The following is an 18,665-nucleotide window of genomic DNA, read 5'->3' as shown; positions in this document are numbered from 1 at the left end:
CTCCTTCCTAATGCTCTAAGATGCGGTTGCCCTTTCTTTCCCCCTCCCCCTCCTCCTCCTCCCCCTCCTCGTATGCCTCTCCCCCTTGTCCTCCTCCACACACACCCTGCCACCATCACCGCTCAGCAACGCATATAAGACAACCTTTGCTGCGAATTCCTCTTACCAGCCACTGTAACTTCCAAGCAAACGCCAACTTGCCTGACTCCTCTCCTAAGACCAGCGTGCTTTCTGCGCCTTCCCAGGAGGAAGACCCCCGTCTCTCCAGCTCCTGCTGGAAACGGGGGTTAGCGAGGAATGAGGAAGAGGGAAAGTTGGTTGTTCCCCTTTATTTGGTGGCCAAGGAAGCCCAGGGGCAGTGCTCACCTCCCGCCCTGCCTCAGGTCCAAACGACCGATTTATTTCTCGATATTGCAAAGAAACTCTAGTGATATATATACATATTCTCCTACAAGGTCACATGGAGATGTAGGCAAACGTGCGTTGGAGGGGCGGGGGGGTGCTCTTTGAAAGAGAGCCTGAGATTCTAAGGCAAAGGTCTCCACATCAGAGGCTTTTCTAATATCTTTCTAAAGGGGAGAGAAATCGGCCTTGCCTGTTTGATCAAACTTGCTTTGAAATCCTGATTGCAAAATAATATTGAGCAGGGAAGAGCGAAGTCGTAGCTTAAACGGACAGACCGGCGCAAAAAAAGAGAAAAGAACAAAAACTATTAACAACCAGGGTATTTTAAAGTGTTTGTTGTCTGTTAAATACATCCAAATCGAGATGCTCGTAAATCTTTGGAGTGCTTCGGTTTTAGATCCGTGGGGGAGGGGGGCTCGTCTAAAATTGCCGAAATTAAATTCGTAGGTTCCAAATGTACATGATCAGGTTTAATATTCTCTAACGTCCTGGTCGCCCTATCTCTGCGTTTATCAATGAATCGGTACAGGATCTTTAAATCTCTACACGTCCCTCTTCGGGGTGGGAAAGCATCTTCCCTCATCTCTCATTACAAATAATTAATACTCCTAAAGGGTAGGTTGGTTGGTGAATTTCCCCCACTTTTTATCGAGTCTAGTCTTAAGGAACCTTTTCATGCACAAATCTGTGTATATCTGCATATAGCAGCATATATTTCTACTAGTGTATCTATTTTAATAATAGTAGACATGTAAACAAATCAATACCTATAGCTATCTATTTTGCAATGCATGCTCGTCATGATAAAAAAAAGTCCACATTAACAATGACTCACTTTCTTATATGCATATACGGATGTGTGGCTGTATATTTATATATTTATATTTATCGTGGGTACGTGCGACTGTGTGTGCCAATATAGAGTTGTGTGTGTATCAGGGGTGTGTAATTATATGCATAATATATGTGTATTCAATATGTCTATGTGTTCTATCTATATTAACTGTGTAGATGGGAATGATTTTCCTATCCGGCTGAGGTTTACTTCTCCAGCCTATTGTTTCAGACAACAGATATAAGTTGCGATGGGAGAGGAACGTCGGGTTTGGTGTCTGTCCCCCATTTCCAATTATAGATGGATCATTACAGACAGAGAAGTACTGAGAATCCAGACATCTGCTCTTCACATGAATGCACTCAGCTCCTAGAGAACAGCCCGCCATCATGCTCTGGAAACTAGTCGAAAATGTCAAGTATGAAGATATCTACGAGGTAAGTATAAAGATAAGAAGCATGTTTTTCGTGAAAAGAAGGAACCTTAGATTTAGAGAAGTGGGGAAGTGCCCGCTTATACGTTTGGATTTATTTCTGAGAGAGATTCTGATGCAGGCGGGCACCCAGACGCAGACACACGAGCCGCGTTCAGGGGCGAAAGGACTTGGAGAGGCATGTTTTACGCCGTATTTGTTGTCAAAGGGAGGTGCCTTTTTTGCAAAAGAAGAAGCCGAAAAAGAAGCCGAAGAAGAAGCAGACGAGATTTAGACATCAAAGCACGGAATGATCTGGGGGATGACAGAAAGCAACTTAAATGCTGCAGTTTGTTTAGATCTGGAAGTCGGTGTAATTCGATTAGATGCAGCCTAATGCTGAATGTGGGGCTTCATTACATATATAATAGGATAGGCTTTCATTTCCTTCTTTAGTTTTCATCCCATCTTTTCAGTTCCTCAGTGGGGAGACCACCTAAACTGGCCCCTTCTGTAGGACTCTGCACAAGCCCAGATGCAGAAAGACTCGCGAAGAGCAGCGGTGGTGCTGGTGGAAGGTGTTCGTACTGCTTTGGGTTTTTTCTCTCTCTCGTGAGAATGGTACACGAGAAAATATATATATATATATATATCTCTCCCTCTCCCTCTCGTCTAGAAACATCGGGGGTCCCCTCAGCTTCTCTTAAAATCGATGCTTGGCTCTCTTTTCTAGTCATTGCTTTCCATGGGATGTGGACTGCCCTCTTTCCGAAATATCCGTGGTCCCTCCTAGCTGAGTTCCAGAGCAGGTTAAGGGAGAATTTAGTGGCGCGCTGGTCTCTTTTTTTCCCCCTGCCAGTGGAAGGAGCCGCGGGAGAGAACACCGTCTTTCCCTTTCCCCCGTGGAAGTTTGGGCTGCAAGCGGGAGTTGTGGGGCAGCGTGCCCCCCCTTTCCCGACCCGGGCAGGGTTACTGGAGTGTGGGCCAGGAGGGCAGGCGAGCAGAGCCGCCGGCCCGTCTGCGGAGTTTTCAACTCGATTAAGAAAGCCAAGAGCCGCGTTTTGCCGGCGATGAGTTAATATTTAAAAGTGCAGCCGTCTGCGGAGCCGGAGGAGAAGGGTGGAGGGGAGACGCCAGGGCAGGCGAGGCAGGGGGCTCCTGCCAGATAGGGCACCGGGGGGATCCCAGTGGGTAGCCTTCGTCCGACGACGAGCAAAGTCTCCGGGGCTCTGTTAAGCTCCTGTCGGGGTAATTATCAACTGAGCGCTGGCAAAATCCAGCCCGGTGTGGGGATTTGCAGCGCCCTCCTCCTCCGGTCCCATTTCTCCCTTCCAGCTCACAGAGCTCGGTCCTCTCTTGCGCGCCCTACTCTCCCCTTCTCCCCAAACGCATTTCCAGCGATTCCCATCAAGGAGAGCTCAGAGCGCGCTGCGGGGACCGAGACCTGCCTCGGAATCTAGCCCCTCTCGAGTGAAAAGGCGGCAGGGTTTCCTCTGTGAAATGGTAAAGCTGAGCCTGAGTTGTGGCTCGCAAAGAGGGTCCTCGGCTTCTTCCTGAGCTTTGACCGCTGGACTTCGGGCAGAAATTCACGCCTTGGGAAATTCGTGGCACTGGCTAGGAATCGAAATCCCAGGATTTCTCTCCGAATCCTGCGGGAAGTACCGGTATGCGATAGACCCGCTCCCAAGGCAGCTATATAGATCTGCGAGCGTGGATTTATACATACATACATACATACATCCTTTTCTCTCTTAAAATAAAAATAAAAAGCCTAAAAGGTGAAGGAACACACGCTCACCCACTAGATCGGATCGCTTTTGATAACTGTAAACAGATAGATAGATGATAGATAGATAGATAGATAGATAGATAGATAGATAGATAGATAGATAGATATAGATGATAGAGACTTTCCCCCCCTCAAAGAGACCCCGCTGCGGAGGAGGCAGGGAGCGCAGGGCAGCGCGGCCAAGTGAGAGTGGATTTAGGCAGGAACGTTAAGTTGAACTTTAACTGAAATGGCAGTCAGGCCAGTCGAACGGGTTCTGGGAACATCAAAAAGGTTCTTAATCGCCTCTTGCTTCGCCTAAGGACTAGAAATCTGGTATCGTTGCAAATTCATTGCGTAGATTTTACATCTAGGTGGAAATAGAACGCTTTTTTGGCACAGCCAGAGGAAAGCTGTACATACGTTTGAGGTGTGGGTGTGGGTGTGTCACACACACAAATAATGACAGGCTAAATAGAAGCCAAGTGCTCTGCACCCTCTCTGTATAGCTTTTCAAAACGAGGGCAGTCTGTAATAACTGGTAGTTTTTTAAGTGCTTTAATTACTTCTGTAAACAAACAAATCTCACTGGCTGACTTAAAAAACACACGGCAGGATTAGAGAAGCCCTTTTATTATTTGCTTTAAAAATTAGAACAAAAGCACCAAGGGCAATCGATTTTCTTTCGTATTTGGAATGTATAATTAAATGTAAAAGAAGGAAATATGATTTTCCCCTCCCCTCTTTAGCCCCTGGCGTGGCTCCAGATCACTTCCTAGCTCCAAATCAGCAGTGCCTCGTTTACACGTCTTCCTCTGCTCGAGTTAATTGAAGTTCTGCCTCTTCCTCGCTCAACTTTTTTTTTTGTCCCTTCCCTCTCCCCCAACTCTGCCTCCGCCAGCCCCCTCGTCTGATTACATCTAGTAATTCTCCACTGAATGAACGTCATTTACAATACTAGGGGAGCTCTCGAGCTGCCTGCAAAGCCTTCACGCTCCATTTGGTCCTGCATTCTCCCTTTAAAGTAGTCGTGTAATATTAATAGTCATGAATATCAATTATTATGAGGCGTTGTGAGGAAGGAAAAGGAGAAAGGGGCGCCGGAGCAGTCTGAACCTCGCCTTGGGTTGAAGAGGATTGCATTTGGAAGCTCAAAGGGCCGGGAGGGGGGGGACAAGAGAGCGGAGCCTTTTAAACACACACACACACACACACACACACACACACACACACACACACACACACAGCTTTTTGAGGCACTGGCTTTTTTTCCTTCTTCGAATTTTTGTTTTGATGGATAGACTCGGAAATACCTCCAGCGGCTCTCCTGGGTGCTCCGCGTTCCCTTGCAGATCTCCTTGATACGTTCCCCTCCCGTTGATACTGTTATTCTATCGCTATTTTATTTTTAGCTGTTTCCAGACTTTTTTTCCCCCTCCAGATGTTAGTCCACACCTATTCCGCCATGGTGAGTTGGCTCTGTGTTGTGATTTAAAATTGCCCTGTTCTCTCTCCCTCTCCCTCTCCCTCTCCCTCTCCCTCTCCCTCTCTCTCTCAGTCCCTCTCTCCCTCTCTCTCTTTCTTCCTTTCTCTCTTTGAACGCCTTTGGCTTGGTAATTTAGCACAATAATTGGAGGAAGCTCGCAGCTGCTTCTTCAGCTTTGCATTGTGTTCTCGGTCTGAGCTAGGGGGGTGAGGAGGGGGGCAGAGTGAGGGGAAACTTTTTATTTAAAAAATGCTGTCGGGAATTTTAACGACTTTTTCCTGGAATAGATTTTCTGCGTGTATGTGTGTGTGTAAAATCACAGCTTCACTTCGAATATAGAATCCACGATTCAGAAGAATATTGATTTCCATTGTGACTCTTTTTTTAAAAAAAAACAACACGTAAAGGGTGTTTGTTTGTTTTTTACAAAAACTTTTATTCATTATAACGCAAAAAACATTTTTGTTAATTTTCTTTTTACAGGCGTGAATCAAATATTAGAAAAAATGTTAATAAATTATATTCTGAAGGCCCCGCTTCACTGGCTTGATCCTAACTTTTTTCCTCCGATTTTGAGATCGATTTTAATAGAAGAAATGTTGTTTCATATTATTTTCCATACAACCTGAATGAACCTAGAATCGTATCTTTCCAGCTCTGCCACAGGCAAACGAGCGGTTGGCTTGTTTATTTGTTTTAATCAAAAGCTCTTCCTAAAGCGATACAGTGTTGAATAAATGTATATTTGTTCGCGCTCTTGCGAGATTATTCGTGGGGAAGAACCATGGAATGGGTGGAGAAATTCACCCCAGTCCTTCGTGGTAGAGTTAAGGGGTTTTTAAATTCCTCCACTCTCTTTTAAACCAGGCTTTTTATTTCATTTATTTTTGCCATTGTCGCTTCCAGTCGAGAAGTTCATGGGAAGTTTTGGAACTTAAGGAAATGAGACAGGCGTTATTCCGTTTTCCTGATTTGTTGGTTTTTCATTCTGCTTTCAATTATACACAAACCATAGGAGAAGCTTTAAGAAACGTCGGGCCGCTGAAAACGAGCGGTGCCGAGGGGTGATTAATCTGAATAGGAGCCGTTTTGATAGGAACCTTTTAAACTGTATTTTTTGAGAATAATAAATTGGGTGTTAAAATCCCTTTCCCAATCTCTCTCCTCTCTCCTCTTTTCTCTTTCCTCTCCCCTCCCTCCGGTTGCCCACCTTCCAGGACCGCCACGATGGCGTGCCCAGTCACAGCTCTCGGCTGTCCCAGCTGGGCTCGGTCTCGCAGGGACCCTACTCAAGCGCCCCTCCGCTGTCTCACACCCCGTCCTCGGACTTTCAGCCGCCCTACTTCCCGCCGCCCTACCAGCCGCTTCCCTACCACCAAAGCCAGGACCCTTACTCCCATGTCAATGACCCCTACTCCCTGAACCCTCTGCACCAGCCCCAGCAGCACCCTTGGGGGCAGAGGCAGAGGCAAGAGGTGGGCTCGGAGACCGGCTCGCTGCTGCCCCAGCCGCGGGCTTCGCTGCCTCAGCTCTCGGGACTGGACCCCAGGCGGGACTACCACTCGGTCAGGCGGCCAGACGTCCTGCTCCACTCGGCTCACCACGGCCTGGACTCCGGCATGGGCGACGCGCTTTCTCTCCACGGCATCGGGCACCCGGGGATGGAGGACGTCCAGGTAATGCACTCACTCGGAAAGGAGCATCCAGCTCCCACGCACACATGCGGGGGTCGGGGGGGGGGCGTGCGCGGATGCCTTCCAGCGCTGGAGGTTTTGCTGTGCTATAGAACATTGTTTCCCAGGAACATTGCGAATGTGATTGACCTCTACCCAAGGTCTGTTTGCATGTTTAGCAGTCTCTGGTGCTTTTGTTTTCTGAAAGTCGGAACACACCCAGAGTTTATTCCACTCCTTTCTATCTCTGGTAATACGTTCCCTGCTGCCTCAAAGGACTTGAAACAAACTCTGTCTTGCAACTGCCCTCAGTGTTGCTTGGAAGTCAATGAGTTGTGAGTTGCAGACATCAAGGATCAGCTGAAGGTTGCAGCCCCAAGCTGCCAGCCAGAGGCAGCGAGAGGCAGACTTCTCTGGGATGGAAGTCCCACCTAAATCAATGGAATTTATTTCCGTATAGATAGCAAGGGGGGCAGCTGGGGGAGCCCCAAGAACTTCGATGGAAGTCATGTGAGTTCACAAGATACGCACCCCGCCCTCCACTTTACTAGAGTTGAAGAAAATTTCAGAGACATGTGCTAGGCAGAAAGTTGGAAATAAATCCACGCACACAATACACGGCTCTAGATTTTATTTTATTTTGTTAAAGTAAACCCAGTGACTTCGCTTACTAAACATGTATTTCAGAAAACTGGATGACGCGCTAAATTTCTTTTCTCCTACAGTTCGACAGTCAAACGATCACGGACTATTTTTTTGTTTTAAGACAAAAGCCTCGCACAATGTCTTGAAAAGAGGTGGCAGTGGCCTATAGGATTAGTTATTTAGGGGGCTACATTCTCTTCCGGCGGGTGGGCGTTATTTTCTGTAGATGTCATCGTTTCTACTAGTGCATTTATTTTATTTTGCACTGGAGACAGATCCTCTGAACGCAGAGTTATCTCTGTCGTCAACCTACGTGATTTCTGAATTTATTCCAAGAGAACTTAACTCTAATCAACGATTTTCCATTATAGTAAATAATGACAGTACAGAAATTGCTCCAGAACGAAGTAATTGTTGGTATACAATTTGAACGGAATCCATTGGGTGTTTCGTTAGGAACTCCCCAATTGCACGAAAGCATGATGGAGCAGAGAGGGTTAAAACGCATCTGATTATTTTGAGCGGTTTGCGTTTATTGCCAGCCTTTATGAAGTAAGGCAGAGGGGGCGTCTGATTCCGTGCGTATCAAGCGTTTATGTGCGTGACGCAAACGAGGGACTTGGCAGGCCCGATCCTGCGTTTTGCACTTAAGCGACTCTCCCTCCAAATACGGTCACTGAGGGGGCAGAATGTATGAGTTTGTGTCCAGTGACCAATGGAGAGCGAATTAGAGGATCTGGGCTGAATGGAGAAATTTCATGGCTTGATCCGTATTCAGCTTTGAAAATGGGGTGATGATGGGGGCCAAACATTTATTTGAAAATGGCTCCTCTGAATTCGAATGCAAAGGAATGGGAACTCGGGGCAAATCGCTCAGCTGTGTGAAAACAAATGAAAAATGCAGAGTATCAGTCATAGGAAAGGTTACGGCCCAGCTTTTAGCTGAAGAAAATGTGTTAGGTGTGCGGATTGTTTTTCCCCAAACCAAACCTATTCTAGACTAGGAACCAGCTCCCTTGAAACCGCCTAAGAGGCAACAGCTATTGTGAGTTATGAATCTTGTGAGTAATGTGCAGTTTTTGGGAGACAGAAAAGGGCAGGTGGTAGCAGAAGCAAGCGACCCTGATGGGGAGGAACTTTGTGTTATTTGAAATGCATTTGCTTTTAAGAGGGAGGAATTGCCCAGTCTCCTTCCATTATAACTTACTCTTACTTGGGATGGGGGATATACCATCGAATTCATTCTAAACTTTGTAAGAATAATCCAGTTTACCTTGTTCACAAATCCAGAAGTTTACCAAAAAAAAAAAATCACACGCATCGGTTTTATTCAGTTATGCAGGGGGGAAACGGTGCCTGCCTCCCCCCGCCTCCCAATTTCTTAAGCTCTCTGGAAAGAAATGTGGTTGAAACAAGGCAAGGGGGGAAACAAGGCAAGTAGAGACAGAAAGAAATTAGGGAGAAAATATATAATTATAGAAATACAAACCGAAGCCATGTGTAATCCATTGTTCATGGACAGAGTGAAACGTTTCTTGTAACTGGAGAGTTTTCTGTTGCAGTGCTGTAAACATGTTGCTGTCCTTGGGAGCGATAAATTCTGCACTTGGTCACGTGCGGCCCGATTCGATGGGTGTTTGCTCTGAAGCAAGTACAGTACTGTGAATGGTCCTCAAGAGAGGAGCCACGCATGTGGGCGGGCAATTGATGCAGTCCACAACTTTTACACGAACACTTCTTTAGTAAAGGGGGGGGGGGGGAAGCGTGCCATCTCCGTCATAACCAATGACTAACTATATGGGAAGATTTCCAGACTGTCCTTAAAAGTTCAGCCTCATAGCTGCCAAGTTTTCCCTTTTCTCGTGAGGAAGCCTATTCAGCATAAGGGAAAATCCCTTTAAAAAAGGGATAACTTGGCAGCTATGTTCAGCCTGCTCATATATTCTGTGAAGTTCTGCTGAAATCAGTAGGGCTTGACTTCCGAGGGGAAGTGTTTAGGATCTAGGGACCAGTGCCTGAAGGCAGGGGTGCCAGGGTAGCTGAATAGTGAGTGGATGCTGGTAACCTTTGTCTACTGCAAAGATTTATTTAGGAAGATGGGGAATCCATCAAATTGCATGGGCGTTCTTCCAAATCCTGGCACAGTTAGGCAATTTTAAGTCCCTTTGACTTCAGTGCGAGGGGTGAGAGTACATCTTTGCATCGATCCCACTGGAATCAGCAGAAGTTCTGCTTAATTGTAGCTGGATCGTAGGTGTATATACTGTATTGTTAAAGGGCGTGCAAGAGTGCTCAATAAATCCATTTCCTCTTAAGTAATCCTATTAGATGTTGATGTTATGGAACAAGTGAAGAATGTTCTGCAACGTATATTCTTAATGGGATGTTTGGAAAGGTTTCACATCTTAGCGTGCGAGTCTACATGAAATTGATATCTGACTTATTTGAATTAATGGAATCTACTAGAGCTAGATAGATATGTCTACGAAATTTTGATTCTTCGTTTCCTGGGTGATGCATTTCCTTGATAAATAGCACCATTGAGAAACTATTTCCCCAGGAATACTTTATGAATTATTAGCAGTCATTATCTATTATTAGAGCGAGGATACTTTCATTTGGTACGTTCTGTGTACATGTGCAATTAATGTGTACCGCAATGTAAGTAAGGTATCAGGTGGATGATAAGAAATTTATTTCTTCTTAATGTCCTTAATAAATTAAGATTAGACAGAGAGATCGATGAAGAGATAGTTATGATATATTCACGGCTGTATGCCATTAATATATCTTCAGTTGCTCCCTATCTTTAATTGAAACTCGAGTATTCGTGATACCAAGTATGATATATTGCAGCGCTTTATTTTTCATCCCTAGTAATATATTACGGGTTAATATTTGATGTAATGTTTTATTGAACTACCTTATTGTTCTCTCATTAAGCACATCAGTTCAGGTGTTCGCAGGCGAGAAAACTCACAGTCCAGGGAATCCAAAGTATTCGGATTTATGCAGTTTAAACGCTGCTATCGTAAATCAAGCTGAAATCAACCAGAATTGCTTACAAAGTCGTGTTAATCAGAACGGGGGGGGGGGGGCTCGGCTTCGCTTGGAATTGATGGCTCTGAAGCCTTTTCAAGAAGATTGCTTCGGCTTAACTGGTTTCTATATCAGATTTGCTTCGGGGCTTAAGGTTCAAAAATACTCTTCCTCGCAGCAATCCTGAAGGCAATCCTGTATCCTCCTTACGCATCTGTGCGCAGAAACCAGCCCCTTGAGTTTAGTGGGACTTTTCCAGTTAAGTAAGTGCAGGCACGCAGAGTTACATGGATACCAGTGCCATTGTTAATGGACGGGACTGACTTCCGAGGCACGTATTTAAAGGCAGGTCACGGTCTCGTTGAAATCAATGGGCATTCGTTCCCCGCAAATCCCTTTCGAACTGAAGTGAGACCTGCACTGCTAGGCTTTTCTTCCTTCTCACCCCCTCCATTTATTGCTCTCGGTATGTCAGGCGGCGATTGGAAAGTGTTAGCTTTTTTATTTTTAAAAAAATGTGTGCAGTTTATAGCGGAGAATGTCCAAGACTAAATTCCACCCCCACCGTCTCTTCTAAGAGGCGCTGGGGATACAAAGTTAACTTTGCACCCATGCGAAGTAACCCCTGGTATCACTTTTAACTAAAGAAGTCTAGTAATTAAAAGTCTGAGTTGTGTGTGAGTGTGCGTGTGCGTGTTTCCGCATGCAGTCCTAATTAAATCTTTATGATCCTCTCTGTGACTATTAACTGCCAGCATGCTGCGCGAATATCCTGTACAAAAACCCAGCAGGCGGCCGTAATTAGATCGAAAATCAGACAAGACTCTTCTCATTAACTACAACAGCTCAGGCGCGCTGCTGATGAGGAGGCGAGCAGCGGAGGGTGCGAGGAACAGGTTTCCGGGAGGAGCCCCGCCACCACCCTCACCACCGCCACCACCCACCGCGCCTCCCAGGAAATGCGCCCCTAGAGCACAGGCACGCCCTTCGGGGGCACTTAATCCGGATCAACGCCAAGCCCGCCCCTTTACCTGAGCGAAAGAGGATTAGAATTCCCATCCCTTGCAAGAGCTGCAGATGAGCACCAGGGGGTGGGCGCTGCCTCCAATGTTCTGCTCGCGAGCTTCCCAGCGAGGCTCAAGCACGGCCACTTTTTTTTGGGGGGGGGGGTGTTCTTAGACGTCCAGCCGGGGTTGTTCAGGTGGGGAAGAACCTTTCCGAGCTAATTAGTTTTTGTTTAGGGATTAGGGGCTTGTGATACCCTTCCCTTGCCCCCAATAAGGACGGAGAACATGCCCCGGCAGGTTTTTTATTCGCTCTGGTTGCGTCTGTAAGGTGAGAGACGCGGCCTTTTACAGAGCCATCCTCGACGCGTTTTACTTTGAAGTAAAGGCACTGAACACAAAACGAGATTTATGCCCGAGTAAGCGTGCGTAGGCTTGCCGCTTGGAAAGGGGGCGAAAGGAAGAAGCAGGACTCTCCCTCTCCTTTTGTTTGGTGCTCTGCCCTGCGGCTACTTTTGAAGCTGAGGGCTAGCTGAGAGCTTCTCTTGCAAGCTCTCGGTGCCATGACCATTCGCGAGGACCCCAATTCCAAGTAAACTCACTTAGCACTAGAGTCACAGAGTGGCTGACAAGAGACCGCTTGACCCAGTTACGCAGAAGCCCTTGAATGAAATCCTTCGCTGAGGCCATCCTCAGCAGAAGAGTCGGAAATGTTTGTTTGTTGGGTCGGCCACTGTTGCTTAGGGATAGAGTGCCCTGGGTTCCGTTCGCTCTAGACTCAACAAGGTCCTCATTGGGAGAGCATGTCAAATCATCGAGCATTTAAACCCAGCCTCTGTGAAGTGAGAGGGAGAGGATGCAGGGAGGCCACCGCAGCCCAGTGTTACTATACATTTTATATGAAATGATGGATTTTTTTCCCTTTCATTTGTCTTGAAAACCTAATGGTTTTTGTTCTTCTGAGTAACGGTGAAGGAGGGAAGGAATCCTCTTCCTTCATAAAGAGTTTGAAACGCCTTATAGGGCTCCCTTTTATTACATGGACTGAATTGTGGGTGCGCGTCGCAGTAGCTGTGATGAGGAATTCCTCTGCTTCTTTGCATAGCTGCCAAGTTTTCCCTTTTCTCGCGAGGAAGCCTATTCAGCATAAGGGAAAATCCCTGTAAAAAAGGGATAACTTGGCAGCTATGCTTCTTTGAAGATTATGACAATATTTCCACTTACTAAGGCTTACTAGGGTTTGGCAACCTGTGAAATTATCTTCAATGGGGTGGGGAAATAAAGGCTGCACCGCCATGCATGCTAACTGGGAAGGGAATCCCATTACGGAAGCCCATCTTTCATAATACAGTACAGAGGACAAAGTCGGAGGCCTGGTCCTGTTTTGGACCGTACCACTTCAGGCTGCGGGTGGGGGTGTGTAGGTTCCTATCCTGAAGAGCAATTCCCGCAGATAAATCTGTGCAGTGGAGAAGGATTCCAAGGTAGTCGTCTCGCTGTGCTAGTTTTCTACGTCTAGGGAGTTTTTCTAATGAAGGGACTTTAACCATGCGGCACACCGCTACCACCTGTTGCCTTAAAAAGGTATGGTCCAAACACCGATTTGCCACTCTTATTCCAGAGAACCAGGCCAGGGTAGGAATTGTTCCGAGTAAGTTCAGGTTGTGCATGGACCCACAAGCAGTAAGCAAAACCAAACATTTTCTCCCCTTTGAGCCCTAATCGGATCATGCAGCCACACAATCCAAGAGTATTCTGCAGTACCTCCTCCGTGTCCAACCATGCTCGCTGCTTGGCCAGAAGATTGTGTTTTTAGTTGAAGAAAGACGCGGCATGATTACAGGTGTGGCTCACAGATCATAGCGGGAAGGAGAAGGCTAGAGGCCATAAAAAGAATTGGCTTCGGTAGACAATCTCTTTTAATCGCCTATCGGAGTATCAGTAAGTTGTTGTTCCCCGCCCCACCTTCGTTTCCTTCTCTCTCTCTCCTCCCCAATATATGGAAATAAATGCTAGTTGCCCTCCCCCCCCCTGCACAGGTAAGGAAGTTGTTCCAACAGAAGAACGACAAGCGAAGATCTTGACAGCGTGGGGTTTAAATTAAACTTACTACAGTATGTGCTTTACTGCTGGCGCGCAGCCTTTACAGTACTCAGAAAAAAAGCCCGATTGGGTTCAATAAGATTTACTTATAAGTAAACACCTAAGATCGGGTTGTTTAGAGATCGTCGACTTGGCTAAGATAGACCCACGGAGAGTGTGTATTCCTAAATTCAAAGCAAACTCGGTATCTGAAGAAGTGTGCATGCACACGAAAGCTCATACCAAAATAAAAACCTAGTTGGTCTTTAAGGTGCTACTGAAGGAATTTTTTTATTTTACTTCGCACAGAATTATCATACTGTATTGTGAATGTGCCCTATTTCAAATGGTCTTCTTGTCTAGCTAGGGCAAATAAAGGAATTTTTAAAAGCTTGAAGGAATAAAGTTGGTGTATTATTTAGCTCTTTTTCTTTAAGCAATAAAGAAGAAAAAGAAGCCCAGGTGTTTTGCACCTCTTTCTATTAGATCCTCTAATCTGGGAGCGCTTCATTGCCCTGTCGATTTAATAAGGAACGCCTCTCTTTCCCTAGTGAATTAATATAAATGGTAATAACAGGAATTCCAGATCGTGGGCTGACGTGATGTCGTGTGCGCGCGATAGTGCATATGTTTATACCTACGTGTACGTGGTACTCTGCCGGCCAGTCAATTTGAATAGTGATACCCCCTCCCCTTCTTTTTTTGTATTCATAGTCAGTAGAAGATGCCAATAACAGCGGCATGAACTTGTTGGACCAGTCTGTCATCAAAAAAGGTATGGAAAACATTTCAATACTGTGTGTACGCGCGCGTATGTGTGGCATTTGTTTCACAGTTTGGGGACAATCGATAGTCCTTCCAAGTAATGAATATCTTTTTTCTGTCTACTTGGAAGTACTTATTCCACTGGGGCTTACTCCCGAGTAAACGTGGATAGGATTGAATTGCACGTTTCACGTGGAAAAGACAAGAATACGTCAGTAGAAACGGAGAGAACAGAGGGATTACAATAAAGGCAGATTTTTATAAGGAGGGAGGGTAACGGAAGCAAACATCCCTACTGATCATGTGGACCACACACTTGTAATCAATGAAATTTGCTTCCTGGGAACCACAGCTGTCATGAGCCCAGGAATGTGCCTGGGAAGCAACCAGTTTAATTGTGCAATGGGGCTTATTCTCCAGTATGTCTACGAAGAATCCTAGCCTTGAGCTCTGTGCACATTAAGTTGGGAGTGAGCCCCATTGTAGCCATCGAGACTTCCGTCCCGGTAAGCATTCATAAGACCCGACTGTTGATTGGCTGTATCTCTGAGATTTCATGGAACCATTTTGTGGGCAAACGTTTTGAGGATTGTGATGTAAAAGCGGAATGAACGGATCTTGCATCTAAGTGAGGTTACTTCCCTTGGTGTGGGAATGAAAGGTTTCCTAATTCTGGAATGTTACGTATCTCCCCTCCTCCACTCAGAATCAGAAAGGGAAAGTCGAGTTGTGAAACGGCCACAAATCATTTCATAGCTTCCACCCCCCACGTCAATACTCGTTTTGCGTAGAACAACGGTTCTGGCTAAATAACAAAATTCCCATGATCCTTGGCGGTTGCGATTCGGGCCCCTTGTTTGCATAGCTGCCAAGTTTTCCCTTTTCTCGCGAGGAAGCCTATTCAGCATAAGGGAAAATCCCTTAAAAAAAGGGATAACTTGGCAGCTATGCTTGTTTGTATTGCCTCCATGCTGCCTGCCCGATAGCAACCTTGATTTTAAAGCTGAGCCTTATGCACAATTCACTTGGGAGTAAGTCTCATTGAACCCAGCGGACAACTCCTGAGTAAACGTGCATGGGATCGGGTGTGGCAATAGCTTGGTTGTAAGGGGTTTTCCCAGCCTGTGGACACGCACGCACGCACGCCTGTCCTTCGGGAAAACATGGGATGGGGAGGGTTACAAATCGCACATGCTCCATTAAAAAACAAATCTACACATGCATACATGATTTAGTGTAAGTGTAGCTTCGCCCCATACTGTTAGAGGGAATGTGATATTAACAAATGTTTGCAATCTCTTGTACAGCTGTAAGCAAAATAATTAACTAATTAAACTAATTAAATGTAATTACAATAACTCATTTTGGGCGTATTGCAGCTGCTTCACCCTTTCCCCAGCTTCCCCCGCCCCCCGTTTGAATTTCCCTGACAGACTCTTGAAAACGTGGGACGATTACTGCGATAAGGCAGAATAGACATTGAGCAGACCCTACTCAACGAAGAGAGGGGTGCTAGATTTAATGTTCTCCGGAATTACTATTGCTAGATCCAGTTCTGAACTGCGCAGGATGGGCGTGGTGGTAGCACTGGCTCTTGGGCGTCCTAAACAGCAGCCCCAATTGTCGGGGCTCGCCTTGCTATTAAGAACCACTCCGGCGAGCTCCCTAACAAAGCTCCCCCAGCCCTGAGCAGAAAGGGAAACGGAAAGCTGTCTTAGACCACGATTTTGAGAGTGCCTCTGAAACTGAGGGCTTCCGTCCCAATATCTGCTTTTATAATCAAGGGAAAGGCGGCTTAAGGAACTAAGTTTAGAAGGAAGTATTTACATGTGCTGAACGCGGTATCCCGCTGAATGTAAAGGACGTGATTTGTTTCCTTAAAATCAAATCTATATGGCTCCAAGGTAGAGGTGGATTAGCGGCAGAGAGAAGAGCTTCGGGCCCTGTAATTTCTGCTGCTTTCATAATGACTCAAGGCTGCGTGTGGGCGCAGTCTCCCCAGTATAGAAGCCAACTCTTAGGGGCTTCGGCCCCCACAATAAAATACTTGAGGGGGTTGCCCCCCCCACAAAGTTGATGCCGGGCATTCCCATTCAAATGGTATGTATGTGTGTACTGCATTATATGATCGGTTATGTGGGGAGAGGCTTACTTGGACCCCCACAATATTTTATTCAAGTTGGCACCCCTGCTCCCCAGTAAGTCAAAATCCCGATGGGACAGGATCCTACTGGTTCTAGTGCAGGTGACTTCTACACAGTTACATAGAACTCAGGCCCAGAGATGCGGGCGGGACCTGCTCCCGAGTAAACGTCCATAGAATTACTGCTGCCTTTATGGGAAATCCTAAACTGGGATGAAACGAAAATCAGTTCTGCTGATGATTTCAGGTGGCGCTTGTGAGCAGAGCAGGCAGCCCTCTTCAGCTGACTGGCTTGGGCAGGAAAGGTAGATTGCAGGTAGATTGATCTGCCACCAGGGAGGAGCTCATAAGCGCGTTGCTTTTTCTCGGGTACTCTTCGTTAACTGATAGCCCAGCCTCGAAAACGTGGCCTCAGCGTTGGCGCACTTTGCTCGCGGGAGCAGGGTACTTGCTTCCTTCAGCCTGTGCGCTCTTCCATTGCCTTGAAGGGAGCCACTCCTCTGGCAGTAGGAGCTCTCCTGGGTTGCGCCGTTACAGCCCAATCTTATTGCATAAGTCTCTTCCGAAGTCAGAGGACTTGCTTGGGAGGGAAGTAACTGCATATTTTAAAGAACGGCGTCGTATAAATTTCGATAATGAGCAAGCCAATCAATTGAAGGCCGCGGCGCTAAACAACGGAAGCCAATGAAACATCTAAGTAAATGGGATTGAGGTTGAGGGATGAGGATGAGACTATATATATCCCCCAAGTGTTGTTGGACTCCCTCTCGCGTCGGCCCCAGCCAGCATGGCCAATGTCTAGAGATAATGACGACCATCATTTATGACTTGTACCGCTGCGAATTGGAGTCCGACGGCATCCGCGGACACCACGTTGACAACCCCGACTACTGTCGCATTTTGCTAGCGAAGTCAGTCCAGTCGAACTTAGTCCTAAGGAGTCCTTCCTTCCTCCCCGTGTGTGTGTGTGTGTGTGTGCGCGCGCACGCTGCATAATATTGTCTAACAAATCTCTCTACACAGGAGCCAACTCCTAGAGGTCAAGGAGTATTCGCCCCCTGCCCCCCAAGTTGATTGGTATTGCTTTTCAAATGGTGTGTGTGATCGATTATGCAGGGCGGGGCTTACTTGCCCCCCCCCATATCTTTTATCCAAGTTGATTACTCGTAGCACGATCTTAAGCATTTTCGGTTATATTGCCTTCCTTGTCACCTCTACTGAGAAGTGAGCTTCTTGAGTTCAGTGGGGCTTGCTCTCAGGCAAGTTATATAGGATTGCAAGCATAGATGCTAGTTGTACAGTATGCAGACCCTGGGCACATTAATAGAACCAAATCCCATTAAACTGAGTGGGCTTACTTTTCAAATCAATATAAAGGAGTGGGGTATCTGTTCCATTGGAAGCCATAGTAACTGCGTTAGAATCACTGCCCAGAATCCCATTCACTTAGAAGAGCGTCCTGTTTTTAAAACCAGATGTGTGGACGACTCCCCACACTTTCTGCACACACAATTCAAAAGTCTTGGGAATTCAGTGTTTTCCTTCCAGCGAGCCGTGTCTGAAATCCCTTCCGAGAAATATGGCTGGACAGGTTTCTAGTAGGAAAGCAACGGAAGGCCTAGTGGCATTTGTGGCTGGCTGTCCTTAAGCAGATCCTGGGAAGATGGAAGCTGAGCAGGGGCCGCGAGGTGTTTGCGCAGATAGTTGTGGTTATCTGTGGTAAGGAGAAGGCCGCTCCCTTTCTTCTGGCTGGAACCTAATGTCGAAGGGGTCGATGCAGCTGCAACCCTCTCTGCTACGTGTGAACGGATAGGAAAGTGGAGTGACGCTTCCTATTCCACACAGAGCGGTGCCCATTTTTCTAGGCAAAAATATCCCAGTGACAAAGGAGATGCGATATGGAGATAAATTATTAACACATTCAGCTCATCCCTTAGCGCCCATGTCTTACGATCTTTGAGGCCTATGAAAGTAATGGCGATATCTGTCATTTTTTATTGCCACGCTGGTCCAAGTGTGTGACACTCCCCCCTTTTTTTTTCTTAGCGTGAGAAGGAGGAGAGGAAAGACGGCATGACAATCCTCTTCATTCCTTCTAGTCCTCTGTTTAAAACCTTGGTACCAACCAGAATAAAATTCAGTTCACATCTCCACCTTGCACACATCCGGTTGGTGGCAATCTCCATAGGAATTGGGTGGCTGAGAGAGAAGGTTCGCATGTGCGTGCTCGTGCTTGATTCTGAACTGCTGGGAGGCCTGGTTGGGGAAGCCCCTGCAGACAAATGGCGCATCTCCCCCGCAAACACGCAGTTCCATTTCAATTCAGACAGTTCACACGTGCAGCTGCAATAATAATAATAATTTAATTTCTATGCCGCCCATCTGACTGGGTTGCCTCAGCCACTCTG

At 46.5% G+C, this 18,665-nt stretch overlaps 1 protein-coding gene across 5 annotated transcripts in view; it reads left to right on the top strand.

Annotated features, from left to right (window-relative positions):
• Positions 1–808: 808 nt before the first annotated feature.
• TFAP2B (transcription factor AP-2 beta) overlaps positions 809–18,665 on the top strand; it is a 68,937-nt gene continuing 51,080 nt past the window's right edge. The window contains exons 1-3 of one of the 5 annotated variants that reach the window (XM_088665485.1): positions 809–1,677; positions 6,124–6,582; positions 14,064–14,124. In XM_088665485.1, coding sequence (XP_088521611.1) covers positions 1,597–1,677; positions 6,124–6,582; positions 14,064–14,124 — 601 coding nt within the window. In that variant the 5' untranslated portion in view covers positions 809–1,596. Of the gene's footprint in view, positions 1,678–4,387; positions 4,889–6,123; positions 6,583–14,063; positions 14,125–18,665 lie in introns of those variants that run through there. The other 4 variants (XM_035110423.3, XM_060272306.2, XM_035110422.3 and 1 more) reach the window with 4 other exon arrangements.

Source organism: Zootoca vivipara, chromosome 3 (assembly GCF_965207765.1).
Source record: "Zootoca vivipara chromosome 3, rZooViv2.hap1.1, whole genome shotgun sequence".
Lineage (NCBI taxonomy): Eukaryota > Metazoa > Chordata > Lepidosauria > Squamata > Lacertidae > Zootoca > Zootoca vivipara.
This window is presented reverse-complemented; position numbering and strand designations above follow the sequence as displayed.